Genomic DNA, 20,670 nt, shown 5'->3' on the forward strand with positions numbered 1-20,670 from the left:
GACTGCTCTTTACACAGCCAAAAACGCTCTCGTGGAGTATCTATCTATAATTCTAGATGTTTTTTCTTCCCACCTCTCGTGAATCTTTTATACCCTCAATATTCCAATTTTGCCCTTTCAGAATAATTCGGTTCGCAGAAACCGAATTTTTACTAGTGCAAATTCAGAGTAAATTTCGGTTTTTAGAAACCGAAATTTGTTTTCAAGGCAAAAAAAAACTCCGATTTCTACGAACCGAAGTTTTTTCAAGGGTAAAATTGGAAATTCAGAGAGATAAAAGATTCAAGGAAGAGGGAAAACATGATAATATAACAATACAGTACATAGAAATGAGAAATCCATCTTATGCGAGGGATAAGTTGGGAGTAGCGCCAAAACATGATTGGGTTATTGAAATACCATTGCAATTGTAATGGTCGCATGCAGGGGACCAATATGACCGCATCTCTTATAGGATGCAAAGAGAGTCTATACATTTCATTTTATTGGTGTTCTTGTTCTGTAACTTCACATCATCAACGTGATTTTCAATCTCACGTGATCATTTGCATGCTATACTTTTCTGGCCTTGGAGTTGCCTCCACACCAATTCATGTTTATTTTATCCTCCACAAATCAGAAACGTAATCCAAAGTTAAGGATGATTTAATTTAAGATTTTCTTGTTAAACTAGTGTGCTTCACAAAACTAGGTTGCAATTTTATATTGTCGTCGAGCCCTTCCAAGCCTTTTCATAATTCATCTAAAGTGGGACGGCTAATATTTTATTTTTTATGATTCCTTTAATTATTATCTCATAAAAAAATGCTAAATGGTTCCCCAAATATAAGTAGTTACGAAAGCTAAATAAGTAAAAGTGTTTTTTTTTTTTTGACAAAATAAGTAAAAGTGTTTTGAAACTTATATAATCAACCTTTTAAAATTTTAAAAAGTGATTTTTTCAATACAGAAGATTTTATTTTTGTTTACTTAACTAGTACCTCAAGAATACTAGTTAGCAAAACCATTATCTTTTTATGCATAATTCCTTTAATTTGATCAACGCACCAACAAAAAAGAAAAAGGTATATACCATGATACATAGGAGTAATTCATTCCACTAAGTTACCAAAAAATTCATTCCACTAATCCACCCACATTGACTTGTTCTCTACTTCTCCTCATTACTTCCTACAATCATGGCTTAGTATATATGTCAAGAATATATTTGTCCCATAATTAATTTGTTGGCTAAAGACCGGACCCATTTGCTACTTTATATTTCCTTTTGCCTCCTACCCACTTTGTAATCAACGTCAATCCATGTAATCAATTGATATAATGTATTTTGTTGTTATTGTTACTTTTTTATTTTAATTACAAGAATGATTATAATTTTATGTTATTTGCAATTTAAATCATTGATAGTTTTTTTATAACAAAAAGTTAACATTTTTTTTATTAAAGGCTCACTTTCATATTTCGCACAGAGGCTCCAAAAACTCAGAGACGCCACTGATCATACTATATGCCATTAATTGATTGATTATAAACTAAATTTTATTTTTAAGGCTCATGAGAATGAGAGGGATGCTTAAAGTTATTAACAAGTAACAAACATTCAAATGCAAGAGTCCTACCTTTATTGAGTGATTCCTCCATCTTCTGCCATTTTCACACATTTGTCTATATTTAGTGTAGATTGATTTGTTGTAATTATACAAGTGTTGACTAAACTATTTACGAAATTAATAATGTATAATTACATTAAATCAATTTACACAAAATATATATAGATATGTTTTTATTTTTATTTTTATTTTTTTTGTTTACAATGTTGGTAATGAAGATCGAACCCAAAACTTCATGCATACTACCCAAATTTCTCATCACTGTACCAAATCCAGTGGCTTAAATATGTTTTTATTCTATGGAAAGAGAATATTCTTACACACATTATAAACACCAATATACATTTTCCTTCCCATTTTTTCATTTCATTTTCTTCTTTCATTATTGTTTTCTTTTCTTTTTCTATTTAATTTAACATAACCCAATAGTTATAAATTCTCCATCCCTCTCTCTCAAAAAATTTCATAGCCCCTTAATTATCTCACACCCTTTTCATCTCAAATCTCACACAACAAGAACCAAAATAATAGGCAAACAACATCCAAATATAGAAACACAACATAACAACCATGTTCATTTTTCTTCATCTTGTAAAGCTATAGCATAACATGAAAATCACACCAACAAAACCATTCATCCTTCGTTGTTTTCTCATCTCACTTTTTCTCTCCCTCCCTTTTCTCTTCCTCCATCTCTTCTCTCCCCAACCCCCCAACCACACCATAACCACCACCACAACAACAACAACAACAAAAGACCTAACAATCCGACCCGGTTATTCATCCTACGAAGCCTACATCCAACGTCAACTCAACAAAACTCTCAATCCAAAACTTCGAAAAATATGGACAACCCGCGACTGGAACCGGAAGATCCCCGTTTTCGCCAAATTCTTCTCCGAACTCAGCAACAAAAATCTTCTAACAAAAACTTCCAAAGCATTATGCATTGGTGCACGTGTTGGACAAGAGGTTGAAGCATTACGAAGAATCGGCGTCGTTGATTCAATCGGAATGGACCTCGTTCCATATCCACCGTTGGTTGTAAAAGGTGATTTTCATAACCAACCGTTTGATAACAACACGTTTGATTTCGAATTCTCTAATGTCTTTGATCATGCGCTTTATCCACACAAGTTTGTTGCTGAGATCGAACGCACGTTGAAACCTAATGGTGTTTGTGTCTTACACGTGGCGTTATCTCGTCGCGCCGATAAATATTCCGCTAATGATCTTTACAGTGTTCAGCCACTTGTTGAGCTTTTTAAGAATTCTGTTTTGGTTCATGTTCGTGGTGTTGATGGGTTTGGATTGGATACTGAAGTTGTGTTTCGTAAGAAACCACCACCCAGGTGAATATTGACATACTGACATAACACCGATACATATGATTATATATTTAATTGTGTAATTTTCTTAAATTATTGCTTGTATTGAGGTGTTTGTGTGTTGCTATTTTATAGGTTCCAAACTTGCTTCTATTTTTTTATTTAATTTATTTTTGCATTTTAGTTTGTCTTTTAGTTTTTTATTTTTTGGATATATTTTGGATTTAGATTTTGTTTTTCTATTTTGAAATGAAGCTTCTACATTGATTTGTTTGATGATGTTGAAGTTGGTAGTGCATGATGATTGTGTTGTTTGTTGCCAGTCACTTTGTGAACATCGATATTTTTAATTTTTTTTTGTTTTTTTACCACGGCTCCGTTTGGATTTGGCTTATTTTTAAACTTATAAAAATAGGTTATGCATTTGATGTAAATTTAGAAGTTTTCACTAATAAAAATTGTATGTTTATAAGTTATTTTCTAATAAACAACCTTAATAATGCATAAAAACTTATTTATTTGCATAAATTGTTTTGAATAAGCTCAAAAATAAGTTAATCCAAACGAGCCCCATGTACGAAGTTTATGCCGCAAACTAAGGTAAGGTGAGTTCTCATCTTTCAACCGAATTTATAAGAATAATACTTAATACCTTTCCATTCATTTGTGCTATATTATATACAATTAAAGTTTCCATAATAGTTTCTCGTCAGAAATCGAACCTTGACCACGTCCTTACCACTTAAGCAATTATAAGTTGTGTGACTGAGCGTATGTTTAATATTATGATGACTAAGTCAAACTTACGGTGATTCGCCGTGATTTTACAGAAACTATAAAGTGTAACTTTCAAAAAATTCATGGTGGATCACCGTAATTCTGACATACCTACTGTGATACGAAGATAAGCCGGGTATAACATAAGCTGAGTAGCCAACGAGAAATGGTGAATGGTGTAAATTTATTATTATTTTTAAAAAAAAATTAGAATTGATTAAGGGGATCTGTCCCTTGCTTATGGATGAGATAAAACTCAGTTGTAGTTTTTTTATTTGTCAGACAAAAACTCATTCGTTATTATGAATGCGACAAAATTGAAAATTCAATGATAAAATTAGTTGTGTTGCATAAAATTAGTTCAATGATATCAATCTCGATTCTTAATGATGAAACGGAATTCAGTGTGTATGCTTATTCAAGCTTGTGTTTGCCAACTTCAAGTGTTGAATAAAAAAATTATTAATTTAAAATTAATAGTAATTGATTAAATAATTTTTCTTTGGCTCCTTAAAGACTAACGACAAAAATGGATAAAAAAGGGTGACTTTTGCAACGGGCTATACCACCCAAACCAACTGAGGGAAGTCGCATTCGCCCAATCGCAAGCACCTACAATGTCATGATCACATTGGTTTACCTGCCCCTCCAACAATAAAAAGTATAAATATGAGAACTTCCCTGTCATTTGGATCAGAGAATTCTTGGATGAAATTGGCTTTTAAATTTCCAGAAACCACATGATATCCTCATGCAATACCTTTTAAATTCTTCTTTTCTTATAGTCTATCTTGGAGTAAGTAAATCGATAACTTTGATCTCTAGATGGATATGACGTTGTCACTATAATCTTTAAATGTATTGAAATTACAAATATATTTTTAATGTCTCTTTTGTTAATAATTTTATGAATTAGATTAACCGACAAAAACAACATTGGATTCCTTATAGTATCACATTATAGTTTATATTTATATTGGATACTTCCTTATATCACATTTTGTTAATAATTTTATGCTTTGATTACTTACTACATTTTTTGTTGCCAACTGCAATAATAACATATATTGGACACTTCCTTATATCACACTATAGTTTACATATACATACCCACAATTCATACAAGTGAAACTCAAATTCATAATAAAAGATTCATATTAACTGTGATGATCGTCCTAATTAATTCATATAGACTTTTTTTTGTCATAGTAAGCTAATAGCTAGAAATTTCACCTGTAAGATGGATAAATGGGATGACCAGGATTCGAACCTGAGGCCCCTACATAAATAATGCAATATCTTTACCAACGAAACTAAACTTACAAGACTAATTCATATAGACTCTAATCCATGTGATTCCTACGTCGTCGCAAGCCAATAGACATGCGCCAATAATCAAGAAGTGGGTTAGGGATTAAGCATGCAAAGGCCCACTGAATTGAGTGAGCCCAATAAGGTGTGCATCTTTGTTCATATCCAATTTTACGAATAGCAGCTTTTGCATAACCTTCAGGTGTTGGTATGAAAAAAGAATCTTTCCCAATAGATGCTACCCTTGATACCATGTTCGTCGCAACATATAGTGGTACCTTCATTTCATGTTAGTTTCTCACATTATCAATTGTAGGAATCAGGCATTCACACTCATTGAAATTGATAAATAGGTAAAAAATTCTCAATTTTAAATGACTCGTCGGACAAATTGATCATTCTGTTAACTTGAGAATGGTCTTTTTTGCATATTCACAAAGTATATAGAGATGAAAATGTTCAGCTCCTATAATTTCAGAAGGCGAACTAATGATTTTATCCAAAACATTTATACAGATATATATACCTGACATTGCACGTGGATTCCATATTGTTTATACTCCACATGTAAAGATCTTGAAAACTGATCTACATAACTGCATGAAATTTATTGTACGGTAATGTTTAGAAATCTTACATCGGATATGAAATGGTCTAAATATAAACTTATAAAGTGCTATTATTAATTATTTAACAGATTTAAACCGAAGGAAGAATTAAAAATTCGTCGCTGTTGAATTACTATCTCAGCCATCAACTATATATCGTCCTTTCAAACAGCCAACTGATTTATGGTTGGTAAACTCAGTAGCTGTCGATGCATAATAAATTACTCGTTGAGGTTTATCCGTACATTCATCCCTTCATTGCTTGAGAAAGTATTTGGTCATCGTATTTATTTTTTTGACAATTTGTTCATTATATTTAGTTACATATACATGTTGATAAAATGGAGAAAGAGAAACTAATAAAAGCATATGTATTTTTTAAATAATTAAAGAATATATATTTTTATGTGAGTGTAATTAAATAATAAATTTAAATGCTTGTGACCATATAAATATCTTTTTCATTACTTTATTTATTTATTTTTTGTTTGAAATGGCATTGCTTTAGTTGTTTTAATTTATATAAAACAATAGAAGATCAAGAATTTTTAAGTGGTAAGAGACTTAAACCCTCTTAAGTAAATTGTACCGTAATAACCAAAAAAATTAAAGTCAAAAGAAAATAGATTTAATTATAGTTTTCATTTTTTTATTTTTAATCATTTATGGAATATGTACTCCATTTTAATACGTTTATAACTTTGATTCCTTCATTAGCTAGAGGATTAATCCTATAAGTGAGTAAAAATAGAGAACTGAAATTATAATTAAGACAAAATAAATAAGAAAATATTCATTATATAATAGTTTTATACCATCAATTTGGCAATATAAATAAAAAATTATCGACTTATCATGTCATAAATCAATTTCAAAAATCTTTGAGATTGGAGTACAAGATATTCACTCAAGGATATCGATGTAACACTATTTTACATTGACTTGCATATTCTATCTTCACTTTATTCATTACTTTTTATTTTATTTATGTATTTAAATCTTGATATGCTATTCCCTGAGGTTTTTCATAAATGAAAATAAAATTACTTGTAAATTTGCTTGTTTCATTTCCTGTTGATTAAGGCTCTATTTGGCAAAAATAGCGCTTGATTGATAAGCTAACTTATAGATGAGATGGCTGATGACTTATGGTTGATAAGCTAATTGAAGTGTTTGGTAAAATTAGCGGTTCAACTGACTGATAAACGTAAAATGATATAAAAGGTCATTCTTAATATATAATAAAACCTCTTGTAGTTTCTTTTATAAAATCTATATCTAATTAATATTTAAGATACTTCAAATTTAGATATTTAAATTTATTAATTTAATATATCTTTTATATATTATTATATTAAATTTTATTCTTTGAAGTTTTGTTTTAAATTTATTTTCATTTCAATGATTATACTTTATAAGAAAGATTAAACATAACATTTTTTAGGTTTTATAACAAACAAATTGAGTACAAAAAATATTTTTTAGGTTTTATAACAAACAAATTTATTTAACATTTTTGATGTTTTTATAACAAATATAGGTACGTACAAGTAATAACAAACAATTTCCTTATACGGAGTAACATATATATAAAATGATAAATCAAAAATAATGATACAGTAATACTAGTATAAAAATAAAACAGTGATAGTATAGGGGTACTTACAACAACATTTCAGGAATAAAAATAGGGACAAGCGTAAAAAAATAATACGGTATATAAAACATACTTATTTTGTTTTTTTTTTTGATAATGTACTTATTTTGTTTTCAATTGTTATAAATTTTAAAGGATAAAAATGTATTTAAGATAAAATTATAAGGGTAAAATTGGAAGAAAAAATGATAAGCTAGAAGTTATAAGCTCAGAATCTACTTGAAATAACTTATGGAAAATAAGCTATAAGCTCTTTCTGAAAAGATTGTTGCCAAACAGGTCTTTTAGCTTATAAATCATAAGACATAAGCTAGTTTTTTTGACTTGCCAAAAATGCCCTAATACAATTTTTTTTTTTTGTTACACCTAATACAACTTTTTATTACTTGGAGTAATAATAACATATTACTACATGTAATATAGTGGTTTTTAAATTTAAAGTATATTTACAAATAAAGGCATTTATTGGAAATAATTAAAGTGGATATGCATGAATAACAGTTAGATGCTGTACCAAAAAAAAAGAATAAGAGTTAGATAGAGAGGTGGGAGATACACATTTAATAGGTGTGGCAAGTGTTGTAAGGGTAAAGAAAATGGTGTGGCAAGTATTTGCAATAATAAATAAATAAATAATATAGTATCTACTATCTAAGAATCCAGTTTAATGGATAAGATAAGAATATCATATTTTATATGAAAAAATTGAAATTCAAATTTTAAACACTTTAGTTATTCATCTTAAAAAATACAGTAGAATTCTTATTTTAGAAATTTTTTGAAATGTTAGCATCCAAAAAAGTTAATGACAAGATAAAATATTTGAAAAAAATATTATTTAAACTAATTTCTCAAGCTTTTATAAAAAAAATTATATGTTAGAAGATTTGAAAAAAAAAAAGAAAAAGCAATGCATTATAAAAATTATTTTTTAAAAAAGCTAAAATATGCTCATAATTCCAAAAACAAATACCAATTTTTTATAAAAAGACAAAAATTCCAAAAGAATATTAATATTTGGTAGGAAAAAACTGTAGGATTGATGATAGACGATGACAGATGATAGAAAGAAAAGAATATATCTTACGCTTTAGTTGCAGCATAGATTGTGAACAGAGGATGCGAAGGCACAACCGCCGCAGCACCAGATCCAATATTTACGATACTACCCTTCTTCCTTTCCATCATTCCACCGATAACCGCTTTCGTTATTCTCGTCGTACTCTCAATATTCACTCTAACAATCTTCATCCACGTTTCCTCTTTCACCTCATGAAAAAACATAGCCTTCGGATATGAAATCCCAACGTTATTGATCAAAATTCCAAGATCTAAATCTCGGGCCAAAATTTCTATTTCTCGAACACCGTCGGTGAAGTCGCCGGAAAAATCGATCGTAACGGTTTTGATTTGAATGTGAGGATTTTTGGTACTGATTTCGTTTTTAACTGTTTCGAGTTTTTTTGAATTTCTGCTTACGAGAATTAGGTTGAGATTTCTTTCTGCTAGTTGATAGGATAAGGCTTTTCCGATTCCGTCGGTTGATCCGGTGATTAACGCCCATGAACCGTAGGATTTGATGAAGTGTTTTTCAGATCGGAGACACGTGTTGAAGATCCATGTGGTGAATGAGATGAAGGTTTTGAATGTTAGGATTAAACCGATGAGGAATGGGAGAAAGATGATGAGTAGTTCTTCAAGTTGATGCATGATAATGATGATGATGATGATGATGATGCTATGTGTTTGATTGTGAAATGTGAATTGAAGTGTTGTTTGTATTCTGTGTTTGTGTACTTTATACCTCTTTTTTGAATTTGCAACGATAGTGATAGATGGTTATGGCTTTAAATATGTATACCTAACGAACTATAAATATGTATATGTACAATGAGAATTGAATTTCTAACTATATAAGTTAATTATATATGTTAGAAAAAAGAAAGTTATTGTGGTTTAAAATCTAACTATATAAGTTGATACATTATAAATTTGATCATTAAATCGGTAGTTAGATATGCATTCGTTCTCATTTCTTAAGACCATCTTCAATGGTAGTACCTATTAGGTACTTATATAGGTATTTATTAGGTACTATTATTGGAGCAAAATTCATTTAGTACTAATAGGTATTGCTTCTCAAATAGGTACCCTCTTTCTCCTCATTATAATATATTTTTGTGGGACCTACTTATAAAGATGTAATATTATTGATGAGATGTAGAATTATTAGGGGGACCGATTTAGAACTTTTTAAGAGGTGCTAGGTTGGAGGGATTGAATACTTATTAGATACTATTATTAAAAAATAATAAATAAGTGATGTGTATACGTGAGACTCAGTTAAGTACTCAAATTTGGAAAACTCCGTTATGGATGTTCTAATACGGCTTTGTCTAATGTCCCCGAGTTACCTAAATTTTGCACCGTGTAAGATTTCGATATATCCATTGGATGTAAATAAGACCATCGTAATATTTTACGCCCTCTGCATAATATCTATCACTTACTATTTTCTTCATCATCCCTCATCCAATTACCCTTCTCTCTCATTTTGTCGAAAATAAAGCTACTCTTCTCAAATTTTGGTGTGAATTAAGTCACACGTACATTAATCGGAAAAATTGATATTAAGCAATATATAGTTTTTCAGCTCGCCAAGACTTGAACTCTAATCTTTACTCATCAACTTCTTTCACTTTTTAACTTAAATAATTACTTGAGTTACTCATCTCATCATATAAAACAAATATTAATGTAAGAAATTAGACTACTCGAATGAGGTTGATGTTGGCAAATTATTTATTCCACACTTCTTAAGACATACCTCTCAGATAGTATAGAGAGAGTTTTTTGTACAGTTATTTTTCATTTTAATTTTGTCTTATCCAAACTATAGAAATAAGTTATTCCTTGCTTAAAAAAAAAAGAAAATTAGTCAAAAAAAAAAAAAAGAAAGAAAAGAAGTAGCTTATTTCTCTCCCGTAAGATAAATTCGGTTGATAAAGGCATCGCATTATATATATATATATATATATATATATATAGGGGGCTGCTAACTTAGACCCAGTTGGATCTAAGTTAGCAAGGTGCACCTTTTCAGTTGGACAAAAATACCCATTCTTTTTAATTAATTAACCAAATTACCATCAATGGACGCGGATCCAGCGTCGCGCGCGTACCGCAGGACCATGGTTACAAACCGTTGATTTCCATCAGACAGCCAAGATCTGATCTCATCAAGACTGTCTGATCAATCAGACAGCCCAGATCATCCGAATCCATCAGATTCCAGCGCGTGCACCACACTGGATTACACCCTGGAGAGAGAAGAATCTACTTTTTAAAAGCAGGACACGTGTCGCTGTCTGATCGGCTGGGCGTGATTTTTTTCCATTTAATACTTTGAACTCAATTATTTCGTTGTAAATTAATTTTTTATTTTTTTTTTTATACCAAAATTCATAATTTTTTTTCTCTACAAATAGAGACTTGGTTCGTTTGATTTGGACACAGAAAAAAAACCCAATTTTTCACTACCTTATTCTCATTTTTCACTACCTTACATCAACTCACTGAAACCATTCTACCAGCAAAATGGTTTCAGATTACAACTCTCTGAAACCATTGTACCAGATAAATGGTTTCAGAAGCAAACACAATTAATAAATTACTCACTGAAACCATTCTACCAGTAAAATGGTTTCAGAATACAACTATGTGCAACCATTCTACAAGCTAAATGGTTTCAGAAGCAAATAACTAATAATCAACTTACTGAAACCATTCTACCAGCAAAATGGTTTCAGATTACAACTCTCTGAAACCATTGTACCAGATAAATGGTTTCAGAAGCAAACACAATTAATAAATTACTCATTGAAACCATTCTACCAGTAAAATGGTTTCAGAATACAACTATGTGCAACCATTCTACCAGTAAAATGGTTTCAGGTCTCCAAAAATTTCATAAAATATACCAAAAGTTCCAGAATATTATCTACTATTTTCCTGGTATAATGGTTTCAGTGAGTTGGTTGAGTGGTGCGTGTTAAATTACAACACACAAGTAACGTATTTAGTAGACAAAAATGAGATTAAGGTAGTGAAAAATTGCATTTTTTTTTCGGTGTCCAAATCAAACGAACCAAGTCTCTATTTGTAGAAAAAAAAAATTATGAATTTTGGTATAAAAAAAAAAAATAAAAAATTAATTTACAACGAAATAATTGAGTTCAAAGTATTAAATGAACAAAAATCACGTCCAGCCAACCATTGTGTGACACGTGTCCTACTTTTAAAAAGCAAATTTTTCTCTCTCCAGGGTGTAATCCAGTGTGGCGCACGCGCTGGAATCTGATGGATCAGGACGATCTGGGCTGTCGGATTGATCAGACAGTCTTGATGAGATCAGATCTTGGCTGTCTGATGGAAATCAACGGTCTGTAACCATGGTCCTTCGGTACGCGCACGACACTGGATCCGCGTCCATTGATGGGTACTTTGGTTAATTAATTAAAAAGAATGGGTATTTTGGTCCAATTGAAAAGGTGCACCTTGCTAACTTAGACCTAACTAGGGTCTAAGTTAGAAAACCCCATATATATATATATATATATATATATATATATAAGTTGAGATTCAACCTTTTTTTATGGTAGAATTGATTTCGTTGAGATTCAACATTCCAACATTTCACTGATGCATTTTTAAGATAATTTTTTTGGTGACTACTTCTCTACCCTCACATAAATTGAGGGTATATGCTCTATGCTGACATGACACCAATCAAATCTGCCATATATGTGTCCAAGTCAAACATAAATAATTTTTTACCAAAAAGTAATTTTGACTACTTTAATTTTCAAATAATTATTTGTAGATTACTACTTTTTATTAACTATATTTTAGGTTACACATATTCTTATCATTTACTAAAAAACACTGTTCACAAATCTTATTTATCTTTTCTTACGGATCCATCTTTTCTTTCTTCGTAAGATCAAATTTTTTCGCCGACGCTTCGCTTGTCGTCGTCACTGCTTCACTTGTGATCATTGAAGATCGCCGCTTACTTAGACTCCGGAATCACTTCTCCATCACCGGCCTCTTCACAATTGTATGACAAACGTAGCCGAAACAAAATTCTGAAAGACAATTGTGAAGAGACCGATGATGGAGAAGTCATTTCGGAGCCTAAGGAAGCGACGATCTTCAAGGATCACAAGTGAAGCGGCGACAGCGACAAGTGAAGCGGCGGCGAACAAAATTGATCTGACGGAGAAAGAAAAGATGAATCCGTAAGAAAAGATGAATAAGATTTGTGAAAAGTGTTTTTTAGTAAATGATAAGAATATGTATAACCTAAAATATAATTAATGAAAAGTAGTAGCCTAAAATATAATTATTTGAAAATTAAAGTAGTCAAAATTATTTTTTTGGTAAAAAATTATTTATGTTTGAATTTGACACATATGACTAAATTTAATTGGTGTCATGTCAGCATAGGACACTTACCTTCAATTTATGTGAGGGTTAATTAGAAAAAACTAATTTTTTTTTTGTTAAAAATAAAGTTTATGCTATTATTAGACGAGTTAGAAAATGGAGAGGATCTCATCTCTTATCAGACAACTTTAAAACAGTAGACTATTTTTTTACCATCTCTCTTCGATAAATCTATCTAAATAAACATAGTGCTAAATACACCAAACATTTTCATCAGTTTCTATGTTAAATAATTAATCAGATCTATCATTTTTTTTTTGTATTTTTATTTGATGGATAATAAGTTTTGGTTCCAACTTCCAACCCCCACCTAACTATTCCTTTTCATCTCTCATTCACAATTTAATCACGTTTCTAAGTTGCTTTCTAGTATCTTTTTCCAATAATAAATTTTACATATAGCAATTTATAAGGTGATGTGTCATTCTTTATATCCTATAGTTAGATTTTATTTTAATCAATGCGAGATTTAATTTTTTTCAATACATTCCTTATGCTTAATACTATTCGGCTTAGTACGTGAATATAAAATGGGTGGTCCGAAATGATAAACTCTAATATGATATCAGATTTTTATATTGGATCTAACTCATCCTACAAAACTGACTTATAAGATGATGCATGACACTCTTTATAAACTATTATTCGGTCAATATCAATAATTTTAAAGGTTCTTGTTTCTCTCTTCCTTTTATCTAAAATTTACGACTTCAACATGGTATAAGAGATATAAAATAGATAAAGAGAAGGAGGTTAGAGTCTCGATATAATATCATTGACATTTTTTACTAAAATAATATTTACAACTGGACTATATTAACTAGACAACAAAAGCAAAGAATAAACACTTAGGGATGTTCAAAAATACCGTTAATCGAATCAAATATACAAATTTGTATGAATGATGTTTGGAAGCATGAATTTTTTTGAGGTAACATAATTATAAATTTGACCCAAACATTTTAAATTCTTATTTTGAGTCACTTTTTGTTATATATTTATTTATTTATACTTTTTATCCTGCAACTTTACTCCAAACGAAAGAATTTTATAAAAAGAATCTAGAATGAAGAACTTCATCTACTTTATCCAAACAAAAGATTTTTTATTAATAATTTTTTTTTTTAGAATTGATAAAAAAAAAAAACTTGAGAGAATTCAAAATTTGAATTTCCTAATATTCTAATTTCCTCGGAAGTTTGAAGTTTTTCGATAACTATCTAAATACACTAAAGCAAATTCAAGGAGATGAGAAGGAGCTTATCAAAAAAAAAAAAAAAAAGGAGATGAGAAGGAACCTAATTTTGACATGAGTACTAATGATTGTACGTAACTCAATTAAAACGGAGGTATAAATTTGTAGAATTTTTCAGCATGCTGTTTATTCAAATATGAATCTAAGAGCATCTCCAATGGTGATATCATTTACTAACAAGTGGTCTCTACAATGTCATGTAATATTTATCCAACTCATACATATTTTACTTCAATGATGATACCACTTTTTGAGTATCATACATTAATGACAAACGATAATGTTTTGACATATATGGAAGTTATTAAATTGAATAATAATAACATTAAATTGATGATATGGTACCTTATTTAAGATACCGGTATCATCAATTTTGATACCCTCTGTGTCACGTCATGAAACTCCAATAATAAAAAAATTAAGGCACCGTATCATTAGTCTATGAAACTCTCTTAGATATTCTTATTGAAAATGCTCTGATACTCCTTAACCAAGGATTAAAATGCTCAAATGCAATGTGAATGCTTTTTCTTCTTTTTTTTCCAGCACCCTTTTCATCCTCTCATTATTTAAGAATTAAGGAATAAGAAATAAGCCTAAATATAGTTGATCCAAGTCAATTAATCAATCAGAAATAAGAAATAAGAACCGTGTTTCACCTTCCTAATCAATCAGGACATAATAATATGCTCTTTATCTCAAGTCAATTCATCCATAATACTAATCATTATTAATATTATTATCTATGAAGCACATATATCAGTAGTGTCACGGTGTCACATACCGATATTATTATGTTATATTTTTAAATTATTATTGATGTTGACATGTTAGTGTCCGCATTGTATTTGGTGTTCATGTATGTGTTCGTCTTACATATATTATTATATAGTAGTACTATAAATTATAGTATAATACATTATAATTATAAAATGCAAACCCATTACCATTATCAGCCATGGTCAGCAACATGCTGCTGCCTGCTGGTAACATTTTGTCCTTATTCAACGACATCAATCCCACTCCTAATCCTCACATTTAAATCAAAGATTCCTCTATAAACACGGCAAAAGCTAAACATATAGAAATTGAACACATAAACATGAACAAAGTATTCAGAACCAACAATTTCTGCAAATGCAATTGTAGAACATAGTTATTCATTCACCTATTTACATATATTATTATATTTTTTTGGCTGGGAAGGTATTACAAGTAGCTTATGATAGATCCATATATGTATTAGGTTGCAAAGAAAAACAAAGTAAACAAAACAAAACTAGACACTACAACGATGTTTTGTATCTAATCCGTGGTTTAGTGATAGATATCATATTTTCTATGCAACAAATCACACACGTCCTTGTTTGTCTATGGTTTGAAGCAAAACCACTTTTTCTGCATAAAAAAACAATGTGTATATATACGATTAGGTTTCAGCTTCATAATAGAAACTATTGTTATTGTCATTGTAAATAGAAAATATAGTAATGTAACCAATTGAATTGATTTGTTACCTTGGAGGATTTATCTTCCTCGACCTTGCGCGAATTAGATCTTCTTTGTGAATTAATTCGGCCCGATCCCCCTCCACCAGTTTTTTTCTCATCTCTAGCCTTGTTGAATATAACAGTGAATCCTTCAGCCGAAGCAGGATCATTCACATCCCATTCCCCGAATTTGGGTAAAGGCTTTCCTCCTTGCTGTTCATACTGCATATACATAAATAAATACATGAGTGTGTGCATCAAAACATCGATTAATATTAATATTTCACCCCAAAAAAAATATAAATGATGATCAAGATACCACTTTGTACATCATAAACAAAGATGATTAATTTATATTAAAAATTGTGGAAATTGAAAAGAAAAAAAATGTCTAAAATCATTGGTTTGGATGGGAGGATGATCTTACCGAAGCCATGGAGATTGAATTTTATGATGATTGGTGGTTTACCCAAATTTGTGAAGGGGGAAAGGAATAGACAACAAAGAAGAGAAAAAAAAATAAGGAAGAAGAAGAGATTGAAATGAATTATTAAAAAACAGGTTGGAAATGGAACATTTTATAAGGGGGGGTGAGGAATAGAAAAGGGTGCGGAATGCAAGCTGGTCTTACATTCCTTTCTGGTCCACTCGTCCTACACGGGGGTGATTTGGTTTTTCTGTTTTTATATTTTCATTTTATTTTTAGGGGAATATTCCTTAAAAAGGTAACAGAAAACGAAATTTTAGTCCTAAATCTTAATGGAATGAGGCCATTTTCTAAATATGGGAAACTCATTGATACAAACACGTAATAACAGCATTAACATAGCCAATGATCTAGTTATCTATTTATGGCAAATAGTTTGCATGCACATAATTACAACAAAAATCTACAAAGTAAGAATATACAATTACAGACTTGAATATAAGTTTTCTTTAGAAAATGGAGAAAGCATTTGCTGCCAATAATTGCTGCATTTGCCAACACATCTCTTGGATTGGTCTCTATATGACCTGAATCTATGCATCATAATTCTATTAGTTGAATAATGTTAGATGTGGTAAAGTTATCTATATTGAGATGGAAGATGATAATGACTCATTTCCTATGAAAAACTGATATAGATATGGACACGATGCTAACAGTGACACAAGTAACAATTTTAGGAAATAAATTAATTGAATATAATCACATATGCCGATGCCGTGTTGGAATTTGACATGTGTTGGTCAGTGCTACCAAGCTCAATTTATTTCCGCTTTGATGTGTACCGCCATAAAAGCCCTCCTATAAGGTTGTTCACTGCATGAGAAGCCATGGGAACTGCAATGCTAGATGATAAAACTGTGGCATATCCATAAGCAAGACCAACAAAGGTTGCCCTGAAACAAAAACAACAATCTGGTTCTAATTAGAATAGGATTAAATTTGACAAAAAATAAAAATAGGATTAACAAAGTTCTAGGTAGGTAGCTCGGTTGGTGAGCTAAGAGGCGCCAAATGAGTTTTAAGTAGGAGGTCCAGGGCTCGATCCCTGAAGACTAACATAACCACTAACATTTGTCTATAAAAAAGGAAAATTAAGATTAACAACACAACAATGAAAAATGGATGTGATCTATCTATATAGGCCGTGAAGAGGATATAAATTTTATAGTAAAAAGAATTTAAAATAACAATCCAATTTTCAGAAATTGGGGATAAAGAAACAGAAGAGGGAGGCTGCAGGAAGAATTTAGAAAAATATGCACCAGATGACAAAGGAATACTTTCGACCATTGCCTAGGTGCAAAACACCAAAGATAAAAGCAGCTACACCAATACTCTTCCAATCCATTCCCAAAAGTGGCAGAATCGCACCACGGAAAAGTAGTTCCTGGAATTCAAGATGGTAAGATGCGATTTTAGTTAAGTAATGGAAAATAAATAAGAATGGTAAAATAAGCCAACAAGAGTAGCTCTGTTTTAACCTCACTAATTCCTGGCAAAAATGCAACGACAATATAGTCCAAAGGTTGGAGTGAGCTAAGGACCTGATTGGGAAAACAAAATATTTCCAGAGTTTAGAAACATAAAAATGGACAAAAGCAACTGAGTTATAAGAAAAGTTATTATGCGCTAGAATCATTTGTAGTTTAGTTACACTAACAGTTACTTAACTAACTACCATCTACCATAGAATATTCAAATTTTAAATGGAAATTGGTTAACAACAATACCAAGCTTACAAAATCTTAAAAGGACTTTTCTAGAGCTATGACTTAATTGAGTAACAAAATCGAACAATTCATATTTGAAATTCAGTAAATCGGATTTAAAAGTTAACACAAAATGTGAGCCGAGCAATCTTCATTCAACCGTGTATACTATATTGCAGACTGCAGTGACAGTGTGATATTTTGATTACAGAGAACTCATTTCCTTCAGTTACCTGTCTATTGGCTGCTTCACTGGACTCAGCAAATTCTGGCCAAATCTTCAATAGCAAATAGCGGCTTGATGAAATTAATACTACAAGTCCTGTCATCAACCCAAGATGCCACATTTCAAAACCAACTGCAGATAAGAGAAAAAGATCTTAAGATACTTCACACATCATAATAAATACTTTTCAATTTCAATTTGCCAAGTATTTACCACAATAAACAAGCTCATTTTTATTTTCAACAGGCACTCGACAGAAATCATGCTTAGATCCATTAGAAGTCATTTCAAGTTATCCTTAAAGTTCCACCACCAGAACACAAGATAGTTTGGATTTCATGTCAGTATTCATGAAAAAAGCCACAGTTCACAATAAATAGATCAGACCATGTGTAGCCTCACTCCAGTTATTAAGAACATTCAATGCACACAGAGGAAACTTTGTACTTTCAAGTGTTATGTTTGAAAATTTGTAAAATTATCAACCTTTATGTTCAATAATATTAGCCCGAGAAACCACTTTGAAAATCCAAAATTGCCGTGTGCATTTCAGTATTTCACCAACATCAGTACTGCTCTATGGTAACAGCAGGTGTTTGTGGAGAACGTTTATGTTATGCAATTAGGAGCTCATTAATAGTTATTAAATCACTTTATCTTTTTTATAAAATAGCAGTAAGAAGTAAATAAAAGTGCAATACATGATACTTCTGTAGAGCAGTCCAAGATTGGCAATCCTTCTATTGACGCGACATGAGACACCTGAAAATTGCACAAACTAGATGAGGTAAAAAAAAAAAAAAAAATCTTGTGTATGCAAATTTCCACGGCTAACTAACAACCTTGAATGAGATGCTAATAAACACGAGAACTCTACTAAACTTTTCAGAACTCATTTCTAAATAATAGAACTTTCAACCTGAATTCAACTTCTTCTTGCTAATACGGTGAAGAAAGATCACATCAGATTGAATTAACTTCTAGGATGGCTAAATGAAACATAGATTTCTTTTGCAGGCATGCTTATATCGATAAAATAGACAATACAACGGCAAAGGGGGAAGCAGCAGATTCAGCAATGCTTAAGAGGAAAAGAACCTGGCGAATCACTGTCCCGAAAGCAGCTATGAGACCGGAAGTTATTATGCACGCCTGAAGCACAGCAGTCCTGGAAGGAATAGGGTTAGCATTCTGATCAGGGGGATTAAGAGAAGTGTCCAAAAAGTTGTCATTTTGAACAAATTTGTCATCCGAGAGATCTACAAATGCTTCTGGTCCTTCTCTTTTGGATTTCTTCAACGACTTCTTGGCAAAAGAACATGTGCCATGCCTATATCTACTCCCTATGAAAAAATAAATTAATCATTAGGCTTGTTTGAATTGACTTATTTAAGTTTATCTCCTGACATAAGAACTGGTGAGACTCTTGGGAGAACTTATTGAAACAGGTTAGACATGTCTATAAGCTGATTTTAGCTTATTTCGTAAACTCTCGACCAAGATAACTTATGAAAATAGAAATAGCTTATACACAAGTACTTATGTATGAGCGTTGATGCTATAAACGATTAATTAAGTTGTTTATCCAGGCAGGATGATCCTATCCTATGTAAATTGCAAGAAGCTTCAGTTAGTTAAATTAAATTTGTACTGACTGAACTAAACTAAAGCATAATTGATTGGGGTTTCAGTTAATTTGTGGTATTTGGTGATAAATGAATAAAGGTATAAAATGGAATAAAAAAGTGTGAGAGAAATTAAAGAAAGTTTAGAGTATAATAAACTAACTGTGAGGGAGAGTGGTGATGGTAGCAGCAGAATATGCGGTACTACTGGAGCAGTTGAGAGTGAGAGCGAGCGAAAGCATGGCCATGTATATGTATGGAGCGCGCGCGAGTGAGTGAGAACGAGGACTAAATGGAACATGCCACTGCTCTAAACTTTTATATCAATGTTCATTCTTGTTCTAAATTTCTGATTTTTATTTTATTTTTATAAAATTTAGGGATATCAATTTAGATTATTTTTACTGTTTTTACAGTCTTTTAGTATGACTAATCTTTAATTCTTTATCATAAAAACTTATCAGACACACAAAGTGAGACTATTAAAAGAGAAAGGACATGGTTTTGAATTGATAAATGAATTAGTGATTTGCCCTGCTATATTATTTTTTTTAGACTTTTTTTGGTTACTCTTCAACCGGATTGACTTGTGTTGGATATGGGTATTTGGGAGAATGATAAGTAGAGTTGAAATTTTCTTTGAAGGAGAGCGTTGTTTTTTGTGTGGGAAGAAGAACTTGTTAATAATTTGTTGAATCTTATCAAAACTTTTAAGTTGGTAGAGGGGGAATGTTGATGTGGATGGTTCTTTTTCTGTGAAAGTGTCTTATAGCTTTTCATCAAGGATTGGTTCTCCGCGTTCGGAATGGCAAGGGGATAAGGGGAAGTGGGTGACTAGGTTTTCAGGGAGTTATGCACCTTTGAAAGTGATTATCATTTCTTGGCAATTGCTTCGAGGTCGTCTTCCAACTAAGCGAAACTTGAGCTTATTGGGTTTTTGGTAGAGGAAGAGAATAAAAGGTGTGTGTGGGTCAGTGGGTGGTGTCGGCGCGAGACGGAAACCGAAAATCAACTATTTGTTAATGCGATTTTTCGGTCTCAAATTGGCATGCAATTTTTAATTGGTTTGAGGTTGT

At 31.2% G+C, this 20,670-nt stretch overlaps 4 protein-coding genes across 4 annotated transcripts; 1 reads left to right on the plus strand and 3 right to left on the minus strand.

Moving 5' to 3' along the window:
- Positions 1–1,958: 1,958 nt before the first annotated feature.
- Positions 1,959–3,214, plus strand: LOC123917044. Its single transcript, XM_045968656.1, has one exon. The coding sequence runs from the start codon at positions 2,220–2,222 to the stop codon at positions 2,964–2,966; it is 747 nt and encodes a 248-aa protein (XP_045824612.1). The 5' UTR covers positions 1,959–2,219; the 3' UTR covers positions 2,967–3,214.
- A 1,543-nt stretch (positions 3,215–4,757) lies between these two features.
- On the minus strand, positions 4,758–9,145 carry LOC123917045 (very-long-chain 3-oxoacyl-CoA reductase-like protein At1g24470). Its single transcript, XM_045968657.1, has 3 exons — positions 8,379–9,145; positions 5,553–5,622; positions 4,758–5,304 (listed from the first exon to the last, which is right to left on the minus strand). Exons 1-3 carry the CDS (start codon positions 8,999–9,001, stop codon positions 5,059–5,061), a joined length of 939 nt encoding a protein of 312 aa, XP_045824613.1. The 5' UTR covers positions 9,002–9,145; the 3' UTR covers positions 4,758–5,058.
- A 6,012-nt stretch (positions 9,146–15,157) lies between these two features.
- On the minus strand, positions 15,158–16,189 carry LOC123917048 (protein NOI4-like). The gene is made up of 3 exons (XM_045968659.1): positions 15,972–16,189; positions 15,572–15,766; positions 15,158–15,452 (listed from the first exon to the last, which is right to left on the minus strand). Exons 1-3 carry the CDS (start codon positions 15,978–15,980, stop codon positions 15,426–15,428), a joined length of 231 nt encoding a protein of 76 aa, XP_045824615.1. The 5' UTR covers positions 15,981–16,189; the 3' UTR covers positions 15,158–15,425.
- A 128-nt stretch (positions 16,190–16,317) lies between these two features.
- On the minus strand, positions 16,318–19,931 carry LOC123917046. The gene is made up of 7 exons (XM_045968658.1): positions 19,758–19,931; positions 19,068–19,312; positions 18,671–18,731; positions 17,977–18,101; positions 17,516–17,578; positions 17,297–17,421; positions 16,318–16,927 (listed from the first exon to the last, which is right to left on the minus strand). The coding sequence occupies exons 1-7, from the start codon at positions 19,840–19,842 to the stop codon at positions 16,795–16,797; spliced, it is 837 nt and encodes a 278-aa protein (XP_045824614.1). The 5' UTR covers positions 19,843–19,931; the 3' UTR covers positions 16,318–16,794.
- Between the last annotated feature and the right edge of the window lie 739 nt (positions 19,932–20,670).

This window comes from Trifolium pratense, linkage group LG3, assembly GCF_020283565.1.
Source record: "Trifolium pratense cultivar HEN17-A07 linkage group LG3, ARS_RC_1.1, whole genome shotgun sequence".
NCBI classification, from domain to species: domain Eukaryota; kingdom Viridiplantae; phylum Streptophyta; class Magnoliopsida; order Fabales; family Fabaceae; genus Trifolium; species Trifolium pratense.

Excerpts from the sequence above, each read along its gene's own strand:
- LOC123917048 (XM_045968659.1), bottom strand. Across the intron at positions 15,453-15,571 it reads AGGAAGATAAATCCTCCAAG|AAAAAGTGGTTTTGCTTCAA; the intron begins GTAACAAATCAA and ends TTTTTTATGCAG.
- LOC123917044 (XM_045968656.1), top strand. The coding sequence starts at position 2,220 with ATGAAAATCACACCAACAAAACCATTCATCCTTCGTTGTTTTCTCATC.
- LOC123917045 (XM_045968657.1), bottom strand. The coding sequence starts at position 9,001 with ATGCATCAACTTGAAGAACTACTCATCATCTTTCTCCCATTCCTCATC. Across the intron at positions 5,623-8,378 it reads ATCTATGCTGCAACTAAAGC|TTATGTAGATCAGTTTTCAA; the intron begins GTAAGATATATT and ends AATTTCATGCAG. Across the intron at positions 5,305-5,552 it reads GAATCCACGTGCAATGTCAG|GTACCACTATATGTTGCGAC; the intron begins GTATATATATCT and ends CATGAAATGAAG.
- LOC123917046 (XM_045968658.1), bottom strand. The coding sequence starts at position 19,842 with ATGGCCATGCTTTCGCTCGCTCTCACTCTCAACTGCTCCAGTAGTACC. Across the intron at positions 18,102-18,670 it reads CTGCTCTACAGAAGTATCAT|TTGGTTTTGAAATGTGGCAT; the intron begins GTATTGCACTTT and ends TCTTATCTGCAG. Across the intron at positions 16,928-17,296 it reads AAGTATTCCTTTGTCATCTG|GGCAACCTTTGTTGGTCTTG; the intron begins GTGCATATTTTT and ends TTTTTGTTTCAG.